The sequence below is a fragment of the Manacus vitellinus genome, unplaced genomic scaffold (assembly GCF_001715985.3).
Source record: "Manacus vitellinus isolate BGI_N305 unplaced genomic scaffold, ASM171598v3 scaffold_16_pilon, whole genome shotgun sequence".
Taxonomy (NCBI): Eukaryota; Metazoa; Chordata; class Aves; order Passeriformes; family Pipridae; genus Manacus; species Manacus vitellinus.
Window position 1 is genome coordinate 10619462 of NW_021939189.1, and position 16672 is coordinate 10636133.

The 16672-nt window shown below is 38.5% G+C and overlaps 3 protein-coding genes and 1 long non-coding RNA gene across 4 annotated transcripts in view; 1 reads left to right on the forward strand and 3 right to left on the reverse strand.

Annotated features, from left to right (window-relative positions):
• BLOC1S6 (biogenesis of lysosomal organelles complex 1 subunit 6) overlaps window positions 1-5842 on the reverse strand; it is a gene marked incomplete at its 5' end in the record, with an annotated part of 35697 nt that extends 29855 nt beyond the window's left edge. The window contains one exon of the mRNA XM_029958788.1: window positions 5788-5842. Coding sequence (XP_029814648.1) covers window positions 5788-5842 — 55 coding nt within the window. The remainder of the gene's footprint in view (window positions 1-5787) is intronic.
• Window positions 5843-6047: 205 nt separating this feature from the next.
• On the forward strand, window positions 6048-7975 carry LOC108639115. The gene is made up of 2 exons (XR_001920289.1): window positions 6048-6137; window positions 7691-7975. It is a non-coding gene; the product is annotated as an uncharacterized LOC108639115 (long non-coding RNA).
• CUNH15orf48 (chromosome unknown C15orf48 homolog) lies at window positions 7150-11079 on the reverse strand. Its single transcript, XM_008925421.3, has 4 exons — window positions 10937-11079; window positions 10591-10679; window positions 9777-9837; window positions 7150-9120 (listed from the first exon to the last, which is right to left on the reverse strand). Exons 1-4 carry the CDS (start codon window positions 10976-10978, stop codon window positions 9052-9054), a joined length of 261 nt encoding a protein of 86 aa, XP_008923669.1. The 5' UTR covers window positions 10979-11079; the 3' UTR covers window positions 7150-9051.
• A 1866-nt stretch (window positions 11080-12945) lies between these two features.
• SPATA5L1 (spermatogenesis associated 5 like 1) overlaps window positions 12946-16672 on the reverse strand; it is an 8949-nt gene continuing 5222 nt past the window's right edge. Inside the window, exons 5-9 of the mRNA XM_029958790.1 lie at window positions 16384-16616; window positions 15746-15976; window positions 14738-14872; window positions 13948-14073; window positions 12946-13283 (exon numbers count right to left, since the gene is read on the reverse strand). Of these exons, the coding sequence (XP_029814650.1) occupies window positions 13131-13283; window positions 13948-14073; window positions 14738-14872; window positions 15746-15976; window positions 16384-16616 (878 nt within the window). The 3' untranslated portion in view covers window positions 12946-13130. The remainder of the gene's footprint in view (window positions 13284-13947; window positions 14074-14737; window positions 14873-15745; window positions 15977-16383; window positions 16617-16672) is intronic.

Below are 16672 nucleotides of genomic sequence, written 5' to 3' on the forward strand. Positions count from 1 at the left end.
CTCACCTGGCAACTTCCAGGCCGTTCCCGAATTTACCAGGCGATGGCGCACTGGTCCCAACGTTGGTAAATAGAGTTGTGTACTGGGGAGAACTTTTTATGGGAAGGGAATGTATTTTGTCACATATTTTAGAAATGTCTTATTAGTAAGTAAAAAAAAAAAAGAAAAAAAGCCATATTTTTTTCCTTTTTCCTAAGGATAACAGAGGGGATTTAACTTTATCATGGATGCAATAAGGAAAACCACAAGCCTAGATTGTCTAATCAGTTATTGGGAGGGAGTTTAGATACTTCTTGAAGGCATATACAGGTAAATATCATGGAATACACCCTCAAATGCTTCCCTCTATTTCCAAATATGTAATAAAAACATTGTATGAGGGGAAATTTGTGGTGACAGGTATCTGAAATGCAAGTAGAACAAATTATATTAATTAATGTAAACAATGTAAGTTATCATGCAAGCCCTTTGTTTCTATGAAAATAAGTATTGCTTCTTTGGGGTGCTGAATTCATATTTCCAGGAAAACACATACTTCCATCTGAAACATCCTTGACTGTGCTTTTTTTTAAAATAATTGGATGACATTTTCCATCAAAAATATACACTGAGGAAAAAAATTCTGTTTTAAAATAGGCAGGTACAATTGTAAATATGGAATATTGTTGTGTTTACATGCTGCAATTGCTAATACAATGTTGTCTTTTGATCTAGTTGAACAAGTTTCAGAGAGAGAGAAAATAGAAATGACAGAGGCTGATGAACTCAGAACCACAACTTCCTTCCAGTAAAGTCTTCTTTCATTTCTTCAAGCTATTAAGCAATTCTGTGTTTTCTAAGCTTTTGCAGAAGACACACACCTTAAACTGGAAATAGAAATTGCCCAACCAGTTACACACTGGTTTCTTTCCACTTAGATACCTGCTTTAAATAGAACCTAGATGGAACAAATGAAGAGGGTTCTCAGGTAGCCTGGCTGCCTCGACCTGCCACAGAGCGAAGTTCAAGTCATATAATAGAAAATTCAAAGGAAAGTGACTCTCTGCTTATCAAAAGCTAAAGGTCCAAGGGCAGTAAGCTGTAAATGAGGATATGTTTTAGATACACTCACTCGTGGATATCTATGCATTACATTAGGTCCCTTAACTGCCTTTGTAAAGCAGTAATGTCCTTCCACATTCAGAATGATCTTCTTCCACACTCAGACTTACTACATTTGAGGCTGCTCTGGAGGGAGGATCAAGGGAAGAGGTTGTCCCTAATTGTAGCTGTCTGAGCTAGAAAGAAGCAGCTCACAGAGTAGGAGAATTAAATCCTGCTAATAGGCCCAGCATGTGCTATGGTAAAGTAGGGTATTCATATTGCAGGGTTGTTTGCTTGGATTTTTTTCTTTTTTTTTTTTTTTTTAGGAGTTCATGCTTTGTTGATGGTACAAGATGTGTTTGCGTACAAAAGAGGAAGGAGGGAAGAAAACAGATAAAGCAGAAAACAGAAAACAGATCATGTGGGTACTGCAGATAGCAACTGGAAAACATTAGACTCCATTATGTTACCATGCAACCAACTATGGAGCACACTACTGTTTCTGCACCAAATTGTGGGGGTCAGAAATGAAGCCAATACCAATTTCCTTTATAGGCTGTAGCATTAACTGATCTGTTGTGCAGTTCAGCTAGAATTTTCTCTTAAACAAGGTATGTTTTACCAGTCTAGCCTACACCATGCTAATGTGCTGATCATGTCCTTGTGCTAAGGACAAAAAAAAAAAAAAAGATTGGAGCATTGCCCCCATCTCCCCTTCTTTGTTGGGTGGCCATACTTCCTTTTATTTGTTTAGTGAAGAAGAAAAAAGTCCAGTAGGTAAAGAAGCTCCCTTAGCTTTTGCTTCTCAAAACTGATTACACATTGCTTCAACAAATGCTCATCTGTAGCTACAATAACACCTCTGTGCTGTTTCTTATTGAGGAATGCACGTCACACCTGTGGCACTGCCAACCAGACAGCTGTGAGGATTCCTAAAGACAGATAGGAAGGTCAAACACTTCAGCTCTTTATTGAGTGGATCCATCTATGACTTCGGTGGTGACTTTTTTTTACCACTGAGGGTTTACACCTCTTCCCTTGACACCTATCAAGAAGTGATACACTTGACAATGTGTCCTCAAACACAAACTTACATGTAACACCCTGCTTTGCATTGTGCAAAAGCTTCTTCTTTGAGGTAGCACACATAAAGGAGCTTGAGCAGAGACATGCCCAATTCTTAAATGCTTTTATTTTTCTTAAGAAGAGAGAGAATTTTCAAAAAACACATACTTGTTGTATACAGATACACAACCACTACAACTTTTACCATATTATCTCCATGCCTCCCTGAAATCAGTATAAAAACATTCTCATAACTTCAAAATAATGTTTTTTTTAAATTTACTTTGTACAGCATGCTATTGTAATGCTGAAATTATGGCTAAGAGTTTGGCAATGAGGCAAAGACCAGAAGTGCAAGTCATTGTGACTAGGATTGTGCTGTGGATTTCTGTTTTTGGGAGCAAGGTGGATACTGCAGTTCTGAAGCAAATTCATTTTTCTGACTGTCATGTGTTTCATTCAAAGCCTTTCACAAGAGGACAAATAAACACAGTAATGGCAGCACGATGTAAACATCTTATTTAATAATGCTAACAGTCATTAAAAAAGATATTCAGGCTTCACTGAATTATAAAGGAAATTGCAGCAGAAAGGAGAGCTGCATCATTAAATGAAATGTTCTTAACAGCTTTAATAGGAAAACACCTTTCCCTTTGTTTTATTGTGGTGATCAATGATTTATTACCAGTAGATGACTTTGCTTTTCTTTGTCAAACTGATAAGACAATTCTGTTACTACCAGGGATTACAATTAATCGGGATTTTCTGCATTTACTTCCTTATTTGTGCAGCAGCAGCAGCATCAAGTAAAGAATGGTGTTTATTAGTTACCTGCCTACTGGAAATATATTTAATTCAATTAAAGAATTGATACACAAGAGGAAATCAAGAATGTGAAAGTTTTGCTAAGGTTGAGAGCTTAAACACATTTATTTTCATGTAAGAAGTTTTTCAAACTTGTGTGGCTTTCTGATTAACTCAGCTAATACAGCATTTTGCAATTAAAAATTCACATATTGTACAATACTGAAATAGGAAGAGAAAGAGCTTTACACAAACATTGTGCTGTTAACAGCCTGTCTAACAATCTAGCTGGGAGATAAGCAGTACTTTCACCAAAGCAGTACTTTCTGGAGATGAAACACAGTTCCCTGCACAAGGCCCTCAAGCCCACAGTCCCTACCAGTCCACCTCTCGTGTACCAGAACAGATTGGTGTCATGCCAAATACCATACAGATGAGTAAAATGATAGAAAGTGGCTTGAAAACCAAAGAGATCTAGAGAACAGCTGTAACCATGAAGTGGGATGCAGGCAGCTCTGCCTTGTGACTGCATGATTCAATGTGTGTTCCCTCAGGCAATGCTGACAGTTTGCTACAGAGCTCTGGTCCCCACAGTCTATTTTTGGTGCTGTATCCTAATGACTTGTCCTGCAGAGTCTGTAGCTCCTCAGTTCACCATGATCTGGTAACAGCAATGTCTGTGCAGCATTCCCACTCACATCAGCGGGGAATTCTGCTTTAAAAATCAATTGCTGTGATAAAAGTCCCAAGTTCAAGACCTATCAGCTCCTACTCCTGCTTCAGCAACACTTGGGGTCAGGGAAGTCAGCAAGTCTGGCTGAGTGAGGGCGAAGGGAGTTTGAACTTAAAAGAAATGTTTTGTAATTACTCAAAAAATACATGAATGGAAAAAAGTGTTTCACAGCTATTGCCTGGACTGGCACTATCACAGTCTGCAATGCTGCAGGAATCACAATGATTTATAGTGCTTAGGGTTAAGACCTGCCTGACCACTTCAATTTTGGAGTTACAGAACATGAACAAGTTCTTTTGGCATTTCCTTGCTAGAAAGCAACCAGGTGAATTGAATTTCACTAACAGAACAGCCTTTACTCAAAACAAGAGATATTTTGATAGAAGTGGGTAAGGAAGTGTCTCCTATAATATTATTAGCAGATATGGTCTTTATTTTTTCTGCAGCAGCATAATTAAGAGAGAGCTTTCAGTGGAATGGACCCTCCCTACCTAATATAATGTTAATATGTTAAAAAATCAAAAGAAAAACTGCAAATGTTTTTATGTGAGTCTTTAGGCATGTTTACGTCTATGACCCAAATTTCTGCTTCATTTTTTAAAAAATGGAAAGACAGTTTTTAAGTATTTCTGTTATTTATGCACATACTGAAAATATACAGACTTCTTGAAAAGTTTTCAGTCTATGCATCCTTACTGTTACTAGTAAGGATCCTCTTTTTTTACCTCCAATGGTGCATTTATTACAATCCCACCAGCATAAATAAAGCAAAGTAGAAGAGGGGGAGGGAGAAGGAAGACAAGCATTACAAGTAGGGCCTTTTCTGCTTAATTTCTGAATTCAAACCACCAGACTAACTATATTCTAATCTACTCATTTGACATGTGTACCTTTCAGGAACACAATGCAAGTGCACCATCAAACTGTAGAAATAGTAGAAATAAATTAGGCCAAGAAAATTTTTCTGATATGTTTGTTTTTATGGGTGAGACAGAAAAAGATTTGGCAAGACTAAAATATGTGCCAGTAAGTGAAAGAAGAAAGAAGTGTCAGTAGAAAATAGGAGGAGGGTGTGAGAGACAGCAAGCAAGTAATACCATAGTCTAATAATATTCTAGATCAAATGTTTCAAGTTGAAGAGAGTGATTTTTCTACTGCTTGACAGCTGGTAAAACTGGAAGCACATTTATCTGAATTTTCACAGACATTCACATTTGTAAACCTTATGGAAACAAGGTCACAAAAGTGACTTGCTTTACACCTTAAAAATGTTGCATCATGAAGCCCAAGTTATTTATACAGAACACCTTTTAGGGAATGTTATATATGGTCAAATCCAGGCCAAGAGCCAGGACAGGGGCTCACCTGCAAGCCCAGCACCAAGGCAGTGCTGTGGGGGGAGGCCCAGACAGGCCCCTGATGCACTGGGGCTAAACCTTGGATGTTTTAAAATGAAAACGAAACACAAACCAAAGCCCTTGTTGGGCTCTCACTGCTAATAGATGAGGGTATATTTAAATTAATTTCCTAACCTTGTGGGCTAGTACATGGCCTGTATCCTGAAGCCAGACTATCTCTTGGGCTCTCACTTGCTAATGCATCTCCTAAGGAGGGCTCTGCCACCCCCCATTACAGCTCTCTCACACCGCCCTCATCCCCCCACAGGCACAGTGGGTAACACTGTGGGGCAGCTTTTCACTCGGAAGGGTGAAATTTGTTGTAGGCCTGGGCTCCCTGTGCTGTGTGAGGGGCCCTCGCACATCCTGGGCGAGCCCTGAGGAAGGGCAGCACCTTCCCAGTAACAGCCAAAACACTGTGGCCAAAACACACACAACAACAAGATTATCTAAAGGTAAAAGCTAATTAAACCAAAACCCCTTATTCATCAGGTCAAGGTACAGCATAAACAGGGTTGGTGCAGCCTCTGTGATCACACAGCCTGGGTGATCTTTGGTCAGGGTGAGGCGCGCAGGAGAAGGCGCTGCAGACACCCGGCTGAGGGCTCTGCAGGGTGCCGGGAGTGTGATGGCTGTTTTAGGACAGAGAGAGCTTTTGGCAAACAAGCTGCCTGTTCACAGCAGTACCTGAAGGTCCACACTCACTTTGTCCCACAGCAGTGCCCGAGGCCAGGTCATTGCTGACGCTTTTATTTCCATTTCAGTGACACTTTCAGGCAATCTCGTTATGCGTGTGCTCCAACCGGCAGGGATGTGCTGTAGAGCAAAGACTTCACACAGCAAACTAAAGCTGTGCTGAGTAGTGTGGCCTTGTTTGTTTAATCTGAAAGCTTTTCTGGGAGGTGTCCCACACCAAATATTGGTAAGATCCAGTGAATCATTCCCATTTCTCGTTTGCTTTTCACAGCTAGTCCTGGGGACAGCCCCCTCTGCACTGAGACAGGCGACAACTGCAGGATGAACCATTTCCTTTAACAGTTGCATCAGCCCCCTCTGTAAGTTACTATTTTCTGAGAATGGCAATGAAGTAACCAGACAGTACAGTACTGTACTAACAGCACCTTGTGGTAGAGAAATACAGGGGCTACGGGACAGCAGAAGGAGAAATGCTGACACCAGGGCTATCATAGGCAAAAACCCCTCGAACTGAAAACTCCATACAGCGCTCTGGTAACCACAACAGCACAAGATCTGCAGTTTTAAGTCCTTCAAGTATGACTGTAATAACAAAAATTAGTAACTGATTGTACGTACACTGCAGAAAGCAAGCTCCTATTCTTCTTCTCTTCCAGAGAGGTATTTACAAATAGACTACTCAGAAAAAATTAGAAAAATGTGACCATAGATTCTAATGATGCATTTCTAATGGTGATTAGAACTATTAAAAACATTTCTAATGGTTTCTAATCTATATTTGAAACTCTAACAAGCCAGAGCATTTTAATTAAACTTTGTAATTAATACGAAAGTTGGAGGTGATACAGTTCTTTGAAAAAGTACTAGAATTGGCGAGCAAAGATAGCCATTGTTTAAAAAAACAACCAAAAAACCCAACCCAACTCAAAGAACAGAATGGAGTAGGAGACAAAATGGAGAGAAGGAAAAAAGTTGTAAATTACTTCAATAACCTCTAAACTGTCCATGGAATAAGAAGTCATGGATTTGCTTAACACAGGACAGGGAAGTCTTACTCTTCTGATAAACATCAGCTCATAAAATTCAGCCAACTGAATCTTTACTGTTTGTAAATAATTTGTATATTGTGTGTATAGATTTATGTCTATACACATAGTAGTTGAGCTGGGGAGGTACAGTAATTTTTCTTGGTGTGCTCTCCAAAAGTCCTCACCTATGCAAGAGATGGATTTTTAGGGACAGTCAGAGAAGACACAAAATCCCAAGAACTTTCATAACACTCATAATCTTTTTGAAGTGCAGAAAAATATTTTGATTTCTCACATTATGTGACAACCCTCCCAACAAATCTATATTAAAAACCAGAGCAGCTAACAAGGCAAAACAGTTTATTACCAAAGCTGTTATGCTTCAGGACAGGATGAGAGAAGCAACAACCTGTGACTGATAGCAGTCATACTGCTTAATATGTTACTGGAATCATCACTGAAAAGTAGTTAAATACAAAAATGACATAAAAATTACTTACATTTATTTCATAGTATTTACAGACCATACAACTGGTGTACTGAAGAACACACTCATTTAATTCATGCATCAACTCAGAGCACAGCACTTTGTTTTGTTTGGCACAGTCCAGTAAAAATATGGAAATATAGAATAACCTAGAGAAATATGTTGAAATATTTTCTGCATTAAAATACTTTAAACTTGTACTCCTCAGAGCACTGTATCTTTGTGGTTCTATGCTATCCAACCTTGTAATGCCATTCCTTAAAATGAAAGCTAAGAAGGTATTCTGAAAACTAGTAGTTCCTCTCGTTCTAAAACATAAAAGCTGCTGAGTCATCATTACTTGATAAATATTTATGCTGAATCTGATAAAGTAACATTTTAACTTTTTTTTCTTCAGCTGAAGAAAACATAAAGCTTCTGAAGCCAAGCCACCTTGAAATTTGGGAAGCAGCTTTTCTAGCTGAAGTTTGTCTTTGCTGCAGCAGAGCAACCTAAAGCACTTGACTATTACTCACTTAGGGGGACTTTTTCCAGTTAGCAGTTGTTTCACTTTTGCTTTCTTCCTGACAGAAACTAATCTCCCTTCTGAATGTCCATTGTAAAAGAAACTGAGTAACAGACCATGAAACTGCTTAGAAGATAGAAAATATCTACAAAAATACAGAAAATATCTACAAAAGGACTGTTCTATCATTGAATGCATTTCTTTTCTCATTAATTTACTGGGGGTCTGCCCATTACATTCTTTCCCTGGCCAACCCATAAGAAAACACACAGATGCTTAGAAAGGAAGTGTCTCTTCATAGAATCATTTCTAATTTTAATATGTTAGTTTCTATTTGATAAAGTAGATGTTCCTAACAGCACGTAGAAATGTTTAAAAATATTGTTAACTGTGTAGTACATTTGAGCTTGCACTTGAACAACCTTGCACAAAAAGAAGAAATTAACATTGTTTGGGATAATGCAAGTTTCCTAATTCTAGTAACTTTTTCTAAATTTAAACATGAACAATATTTAAACACAAGAGAAGTTATCTCATTTTCATTTCTGTATTAGCCATGCTCAATTCTTAAGTTCTAATCCTGCAGTCTCAAACACACCCTTAAATAACCTACTGGACTCCTCAGCAGGTTAAGGTGAGCACACATATAAGTTTGAGTATTTGCAGCAGAACATTAGTTTTGACTTAAACTGTCATCACATCTAATGTAGACAAGAAATGCAAATGTACTTTATGACCACATATGTTGCCATACAAAGACATCCTCTGGATATGACTTTGGTCTATATACTGCATTGAAATACAGCATAGAGAGGAAGCAGACCAGGAATTCCAGTTCAGAAGGGCTTTTGGGTAACCTCCATTTACGGAATTTACATAAAATGTTGTAAAAATTTAGAATTTATTTAATTAAAAATTTATAAAATAACAAAACTAATGTATTTTGAAAAAATCTCAAAATTCTACAAAAACTGTGAAGGCTTTTTCCATCTGTAATTACCATCTGAATATTCAACATTTGGCATCAAATGCCTACTGAAAATGAATATTTGAGTCAGTTTTTTTGGACTATGTGGATGCTCTATGCCAACTTCTAAAGCAACACGAAACTCCTCATTCAGAGTCCAAAAAAATGGAGGAAGACCCTAAAAATGTAGCAGAAGCATTTCCGCACACTGATTTCAGTAGTCAAGTTTGTGCAGAAGTGATTCCACTAGATTCATAGGGCACCTTTTTGAGGCAACAGAAACTTCTCACTTCATAAGCTTTTTGACATTTTCCAGCTCTTCTATAGGCTGCCATTTCTGTTGGATTGTTAACAGCTGGAAGAAATGGAAAATATGAAAGTTAGCAAAATCCCAGTGGGCATTTACTCCACTCCCACACCCCCCAAGTCATACATCAACCTATTGGTGAAGAATTTCTAGTAGCTTTACATTTTTCTTTCAGAGGTATGCAAAAATAGCAACTAATGACATATATAATAATTTGTTGAACAAAATAATTTGGATATTACATAGATAATAATGCCAAAGAATTTTATTTTTCCTTATAGTAGATGCTTTACTAAATAAAGATATTTTTCCTTCAGGCTGCAGTACCTAAATATTCTTAGTCAATTTTGTAATTCAGGAACAAGGGGAAACAGCCTTCCTCTGTACTCCAAATTTCCAGTGTTATCAATGGATTTGAGTAAATGGATGTTGGCAGTGGGAACAGACACAGCACAGCAACTAGAAGAGCACCATAAGTTCGAGATCAGACCTAGAATGTAATAGCTGATTCCCTATCATTAGGTAACACAGGAAAGATATAAAGTAATGAACTAAAATTTTGTTTCTACTATTAATTAGATATACATCAGCTTTACTTGTGTTTTCTCATTAATATTTTGCTAGTTCTTACACATTAAAACAAGTTACTTACTGTGTTGGAAATATATGCTATTTATATTGACTATATTGCACGTAAAAATTACCTTCTGAGGCTTGGTAGGATCAATATTTTCCCAGGGTTCTGGATTGCCACTCCTGTTAATCCTTTAAAAGAAGATAAAACAAGACAGGTACTACGTTTTAAGGTGTGTTCTTCTGTACATTTTTCTTAGATGAGCAGCCTATCATCAGCAGAGCTATTTACTTAAGTAAGGAGTTCCCCAAAACACAAGTTTACAGGTTTGGGTGTTCTGGGTAGAATCAACAATGGCTTGCTTTATGTGCATCTTCCAAAGGACCAACCAAGCCAACACTCATGTATCGTGTCATTGTAAGGGAAGCAAGCTGAAAAATCAGAACTGAATAAGGACACAAAGTAAGGGGACTCTGGCAGCTAAAATGCCTATTCCAATCACTTTAAAGTAAATAAATAAACTTCCCAGCGCTTGAAGAGTATAGGACTTAATTCCAATTATTAGCCAAGCCACTAGAATACTCTCTTAAGTTAATATTATCAAGTGCTGCTCTTCATATACAAGTTAATAGTCTGGTTGCAACATATCTACATCTCATCTACCTATCTGATTATTTGAAATTCTTGATAGGAGCATTTAAAACCTGTTACACCTAAAGCAAAGAAAAAATATTAAATCAAAAATTAGGAAATAATTTGGACTATGGTCCAAACGAATTAATTTCTTTGCTATTTACTATCTGCAGATATTTCAGTTGTTACCAGTAGTCTGGAACATGAACATGGATTTTTTTTTTTTTTTGGATGTAAAACATGATGGTCAAATACTTCTGCTGAACACAGAAAGGTTAGGGTGAGCACCAAACAAGAAGTATTTTGCTTACATCACATCAGTTTTGCCGAATAGGGAATACATGCTAAAAGAGAACGCCCCAATTGCTGCCACGGACAGTATTCCAGCCAGGGGAACGAGCTGAAAGACAAAACGGAGAAAGAGCTGAACTGGTGTCCCGGCTGAGAGCCTCGACTGGGGGAGCAGGGGTGATACAGCACTCAGGCGGCATTAGCTGTTAGCGTGTATTACACCTCTGTATTACTCTTCACACCCCCTCACTTCCAACACGGGGCCCTCGCTCTCTCCATTTCCCCGGGAAGGTGCTCTCTATCCCGCGCCAGCCGCATCCCTCCCCAGGGGCGGGCACCACGGCCCCGGCTTCTGGGAAAACTTACTTCTCTTTTTGTTTTAAGTATCTGGAAGATGCTCCTGTTCATCGTGGCGGCGGCTGCGGACCTGGGACAAGCGGTTCGTGTTACCGCACCCCGGGGGAGAGGGGCAGGACGGTACCGGGCTGCGGGGACGGGCGCTCCCCGCGCTGCACACGCACCGCGTTATATACGCACCGCACCGCGCCCCGGGGCGCGGAGGCGGGACGGGACGGGACGGGACAGGACGGGCCGGGCCGGGCCGGGCCAGCAGTGCCACCCCCTGGCCCGCGGCGGTAGGCGCAGGGGAGCGCCCTAAGGAGTTCCCGGCCCCAAAGGGAGCTGCCGGGAGACCGGGATGCTGCCCGTGCTCTTCCCGCCTTCCTCTCGCAACTCCTTCTCTCTCCGTTACTGCAGCACTCAAACCTTTCTTCTCCATTTCTCCTTTGTCTTCTTGTCTGTCCCCGTCTCCAGGCAGCTGCCCAAAGAACAGCATATCCAGGCAAACGCCCAGGTGAGGCCAGGGTCTGTCTCTTCCAGAGCTCAGAGAGGTGCCTATAGCGACCCAAAGAGGACCCCAATGTCATCGTGTCACCTTTTGCTGCAGCAAAAGCTTAACCCAGGCCCATGTTCCCATGCTGTGTTACACAGCTCTCATCTCTTCCCAATATCCCTGTCTGGGAAAAACTCCTACCAGGGACAGGCTGGAGGTGAGTGCTGCCAGCAGATGACTCCTGTGTATTTCTCCCCTTCTCTCTTGCCCACTGGAAAGCAGTGAGAGGACGAAAAGGCTGCTGTTACTGCACGCTCTGCTGGCTCCCTGCAGCAAGGAACAGACACCACAGGGCACAAGTAGTTCTGTTGGTCCCTCTAGGGAGCAAGTATGGAAGTTAAGCAGCAGGGTCTTTGAGGCAAAGGACTGGCAGCATTCTGCTGTCACAACAACTGTCAGGTCTGGCAATTCTAATACAAACCTTCAAACACTGGGAAGCAAAACAGAATTACCTAGAATGGTTTAACAGTTTTTCTCAGCACTGCTGCTGAGAAACCTTTGGGTGTTTGGGACGTTCACAAGCATTGCTAGGTTGTTGCCAGCAATAAAGCAATAAGGATAGTCCTTTCCATAAAATGGTGATCAAAGCCACCCAGCTAAACCCTTTCCTAGGTTACAATGGCTTCTACTACGGCCTTTGGCCCTCCACAGTCACCAACTGCCTTGGAACTGCCTTTTGTGATCCATCTCACTATAAACCACACTCAGTGCAGTCCCTACTCTCCCTGTTATAAGAAAGAAATATTTGTTAATGGGTTTATAACTCACGAACCTCAGCTGAAATAAGGAACTATCTTTGAGAGTGGTGTATTTAGTTCACAAATATTTTCATTGGGAAAAGGAAAATATAATAAAAAATAATAAACCCCCTCCTACTCTACAAAGTTAAAATGCACACTTACATGTAGTACCAATTTCCTTGGATGTAACTGTATTTTAGAAGGTGACTTACAAAAATATACTGACAAAGAATGGTTGGGTAAGGAAAAGAATTTTGCACAAATTGTTATAAAGCAAACTACCTTCTCTAAAGAAATTATTACAGTTTGAGCTGATTGCATACTTCTTACCTGCTTACTCAACCCAAATGTTTGTACAATAAGCAGTAACTGACCTAAAATTATTCCAAAAACTCCAGGCTTCCAAACCTACAACAAGGTATTAAGCACTGACAACTTTTTCACTGCCACTATATTTTGGAATCTGCTTGTAAGAAAGTAAGCCTGTGAATAGGCACATATAAAACACTTCACATTTTATACAGAATGGGACTTACTTCCTCCTATTTAACATGTGAAAGCTTTTCTATTTTTTGAATATTCACTGTCCTATGAAGACTTCTCAACACATTATAAATTAAATACTCTTGTGATGCCAGTGTTTATACTGAGAACTGGGAAATCTACAGTAACACTAAAAAAGCTGTTCCACAGTGCTTTATCTAAGTATCTCAATCACTTGTTTCATCAGATGTAAACCTATCCAAAGCAAACAAGACTTTAATTTATTATTCATTATCGAAATTACCGACCTTTGACAAGTGAAACTTTACTGTTTTCATACACCCTGAAACCTCTAGTAAGTACAGTATTAAAAAGCAGGAAAGATGTAAGCCTTTTCAAAATCTTTGCAATACATTTAAAAATACCTATGCCACTCCTTTTTGATTCAAGAGGCTAATTCTTGATTATAAAATTTTTCATAAAATTCCAAGTCTTTTCTGTTTAAGGATGGTTTTACAGTCTTCAGTGATTTCACAAAATGCTCGTGTTTTACAGCAGTTGCTTCAAGTCCATTCTCTTGCAAAGCCAACAAAGCAGCCTTTAAAAGAAAAAAAAATTAACTTGAAGTGCTTATCATGTTTTAAATTGCAATGAATTTATTGCAAGTATTCTAAAATATCTTACAAGGAATAAAGTCTTAGCTATAGCATCTGAAAACAGCAATGTATAATTTACGGTTATTTAACAACAGATAAACATCAAATAAGGTTACTATAACTTCATTCACTCTTTCTGTCTGGATTAGACAATATATCCTTGATCACTTATATATTTGGATTTTCTTCCTAGTCTTCTCTCTTTTATACAAATTCTCAAATTCTGGATTTCTCATAGTTTTTTTCTCTCTGGTCTTGACAGTACATGCTAATTTCAGCTAAAAATGCTGCAGTTGCCTGCAGTACACAGAGTACAATTCACCCAGATGTGAGCATGGATTAGAGAGAGCCACACAAAATAAAGGGTAGTACAGTTCCTTAACTTCTATTAAATTATCACAGAAAGATCTCATTCTTATTTGACTTTTTTATTTAAAGAATTAACCCTTGTTCAGTTCTCCCGTTTTACTCTTTATATTTTCAATACAAACCGTGAAAGAATCTGTACTACTGATGGCTTGGTAACATCTATCAGTTAGCTCTCCTTTTTCATTGAAAGTTTTAATTTACAGTTTATTTCACAGATGAGCCAGGAATATTTCTTACCTCCTTGCACAGATTTTCAATATCAGCTCCAGAGAAGAGGTCTGTTAGGGCTGCCACATCTTGTAGTGACACATCAGTATCCAATGGAATTTTTTCAGTGCAGATTTTCAAAATGGAAAGTCTTCCCTGTAAATTGGTGTATATTGTAGAAGAAAACAAAACCAAACACACCAAAAATTAATCCTTCTCCAAAGCAGTTACAAATTTGAAATTAGAACCAAGGAAAATCCAGAAGAATACCAAAATTACCTGGTTTCAGTGGAAGAATAAAATGCTATTAATGGAGATATTACCTACTCTTACAGTTATCTCATATTTTAAAGTCTGTTATTCACAGTTACTCATTACTTCATGAAAACACAGTACTTTAGACTGAAGAGTCCATATTTGGCCTGTTTTGGGTCAACTTTTCATGTGAAGCTCAGGACAAGTAGCTACACTACCCTTGGGAACAGGGCACAAAAATTATTTGAAGCAAGGACAGACAACTTGTTATGGGTGTCTCCTAAACTGTAGCTTGATTTTGTAAACACAAATTTTCCCTTATTTCTCTATGCAATACTACAACTACATGCACCAATTAAAATGTTACAGGTACTTAAAATACAAGTGTCTTTATTCCTTTTTAGATTTCTTCATTATACCTTGAGTTTGGTGACTGATCTTCAGTGAATCATCCATCGTTAAATATATTACAGGAATATGCCCCCTTTGCTCTTAAAGTCAAGTCTATTGGCAATTAATATCTCTACCTTTAAAGCCACGTAAGGATGTGTAATAAATACATCACCTTCAGATCTGGAGGTGGAATATAGATCATCTTGTCCAACCTTCCAGGACGCAATAAGGCATCATCCAACATATCTGGTCTATTTGTTGCAGCAACTACCATGAAATCTTTGTTCAAAGTTTCCTGAAACTCTAGCTGAGTAAGAGATCATACAAACATATCAGTGCAACATGGTAAAGAGAGATAATAATTAAAGATTCGTTAAAAACTAATGAGAAGAAGGGAAGGGCAAAAAGACAATGTACCTTTACATGTAGCTATTTTCCTTTCAATATTAATATTTAATTTTTCTTGAAGTAAAAAAATGCCTTGGTGCAGATCAGATTAAAAAGAGGAAATATGGTTAGTATCTGCCTTGACAATGAACAGAGGCTTTTCTCTGGCCAGATTGTAACAAAAAATCTTTTATATGCAAAAATTCAGTATGCTACAATTCTGAAACTGTTTTCTTTAATATTCCCCCAAAGAGTATCAGAAGAAGAAGAAATTTAAATACAAAAAAGCTAAATATTAAATATTGCGAACCATTCAGTGAAAAGTGAAGGTACAACTTTTTGTTTAAGTAAGTAACTGATCATAACTGTGCTGCTTTTCTTTGCAGTATGTATGAGAAAGAACTACAAATGAAGTAGGGGAAATGCTTATAAAAAGTAAGTTCAGGGAGGAACTTGAATAAGAGTAAAAATAGCACAATCAGTCTAAAAAATTACTGTAGTGTCAAGGAGAGGATTTTTGTGACAGCAGATGAACACCAATTAGTAATGCTCATTAGCCTGTGTGGGTATTTTGTTCAAACAGTCTCCTCGAGGAACAGTGTACATAAAAACAGTCTGCAGCCTATATACAGTATTTTCTAAAAATTAGATATTATGGCAGAGTAAAAGAGCATCTTGCACATTTTTAAGCTTGAGGATTTTAAGTTTAAGAAGTGTGAATGCCAACGAGTAAAATTTTTGGAACAGGTGGACAGCATTTATCATTCTTCTACAGAAAAGGGCGTATAAATACCTTTCTTTCCTCATCATCACTTTGTTCTTGGCACTGCCCCTCAAGCTGTAATTTGCCTCCTCTTCTTTCTGTAACTTTGAGCCCAACACCATCCAACTCGTTGAGGAGAACAGACAGAACCCGCTGTGAGACCCCAGGGCCAGCTCTGCCGTGTGACCGAGACCCCAGGAGAGTGTCAATCTCATCCAGGAATATTATTGCTGGAGTGTTTGCTCTTGCTTGCCGAAAAACCTTTTTAAAAAATGTTCATAAAGTCAAACATTAATGCATGCAGTCTATCAGGTAAGGTGAAAAAAGTTCAGTTGCATATACTCTGTATTTTACTTAAGTTTAAAGGTACATTTATAACGACTCACAAGAGCTGTTCTGGCTTACATTTACTATAGGTAAATTCTGCTTCTTATTTATGTTCTTAAATGAAATGAAAACAAAAGACTAGAAATACTTATAAAGTTTAAAACTTTATAATTTTAGGGATAGATTCTCACTTTTATATAAATGTGAATCTCTAAGCCATTTCTATTTAATAATCAGATGAGACCTCTGATCTTTTCAATAACAAAATTTAGGTGTAACTAACACTTTACAAAAGTCAAGCAAAAATAAACCATAGGCCTTACACAAATTAAAAACTGTACCTGGGACAAAATCTTCTCTGAGTCTCCAACATAAGGTGAGAACAAGTCAGCACCACTTACAGAGAGAAAGGAACAGTGACAACTGGTGGCCACAGCCCTCACCAGCGTGGTTTTGGCACAGCCAGAAGGCCCATAGAGAAGGATTCCCTTGGGATGGGACAGGCCCATCCGAGCAAATGCCTGAGGAAACTTCATAGGCCACTCAATACTCTGCCAATACATAAAAAAGGGATGAAATTCTTAGCAACAAGACTACAGTTCATAGGCAATCAATAAAACTGCCAAGCAC

Coding starts and splice junctions, on each gene's coding strand:
- CUNH15orf48 (XM_008925421.3), bottom strand. CDS start 10,978: ATGAACAGGAGCATCTTCCAGATACTTAAAACAAAAAGAGAA. Junction 10,680..10,936: donor TACTTAAAACAAAAAGAGAA/GTAAGTTTTCCC, acceptor TTTGTCTTTCAG/CTCGTTCCCCTGGCTGGAAT. Junction 9,838..10,590: donor TTCGGCAAAACTGATGTGAT/GTAAGCAAAATA, acceptor CTTCTTTTAAAG/GATTAACAGGAGTGGCAATC.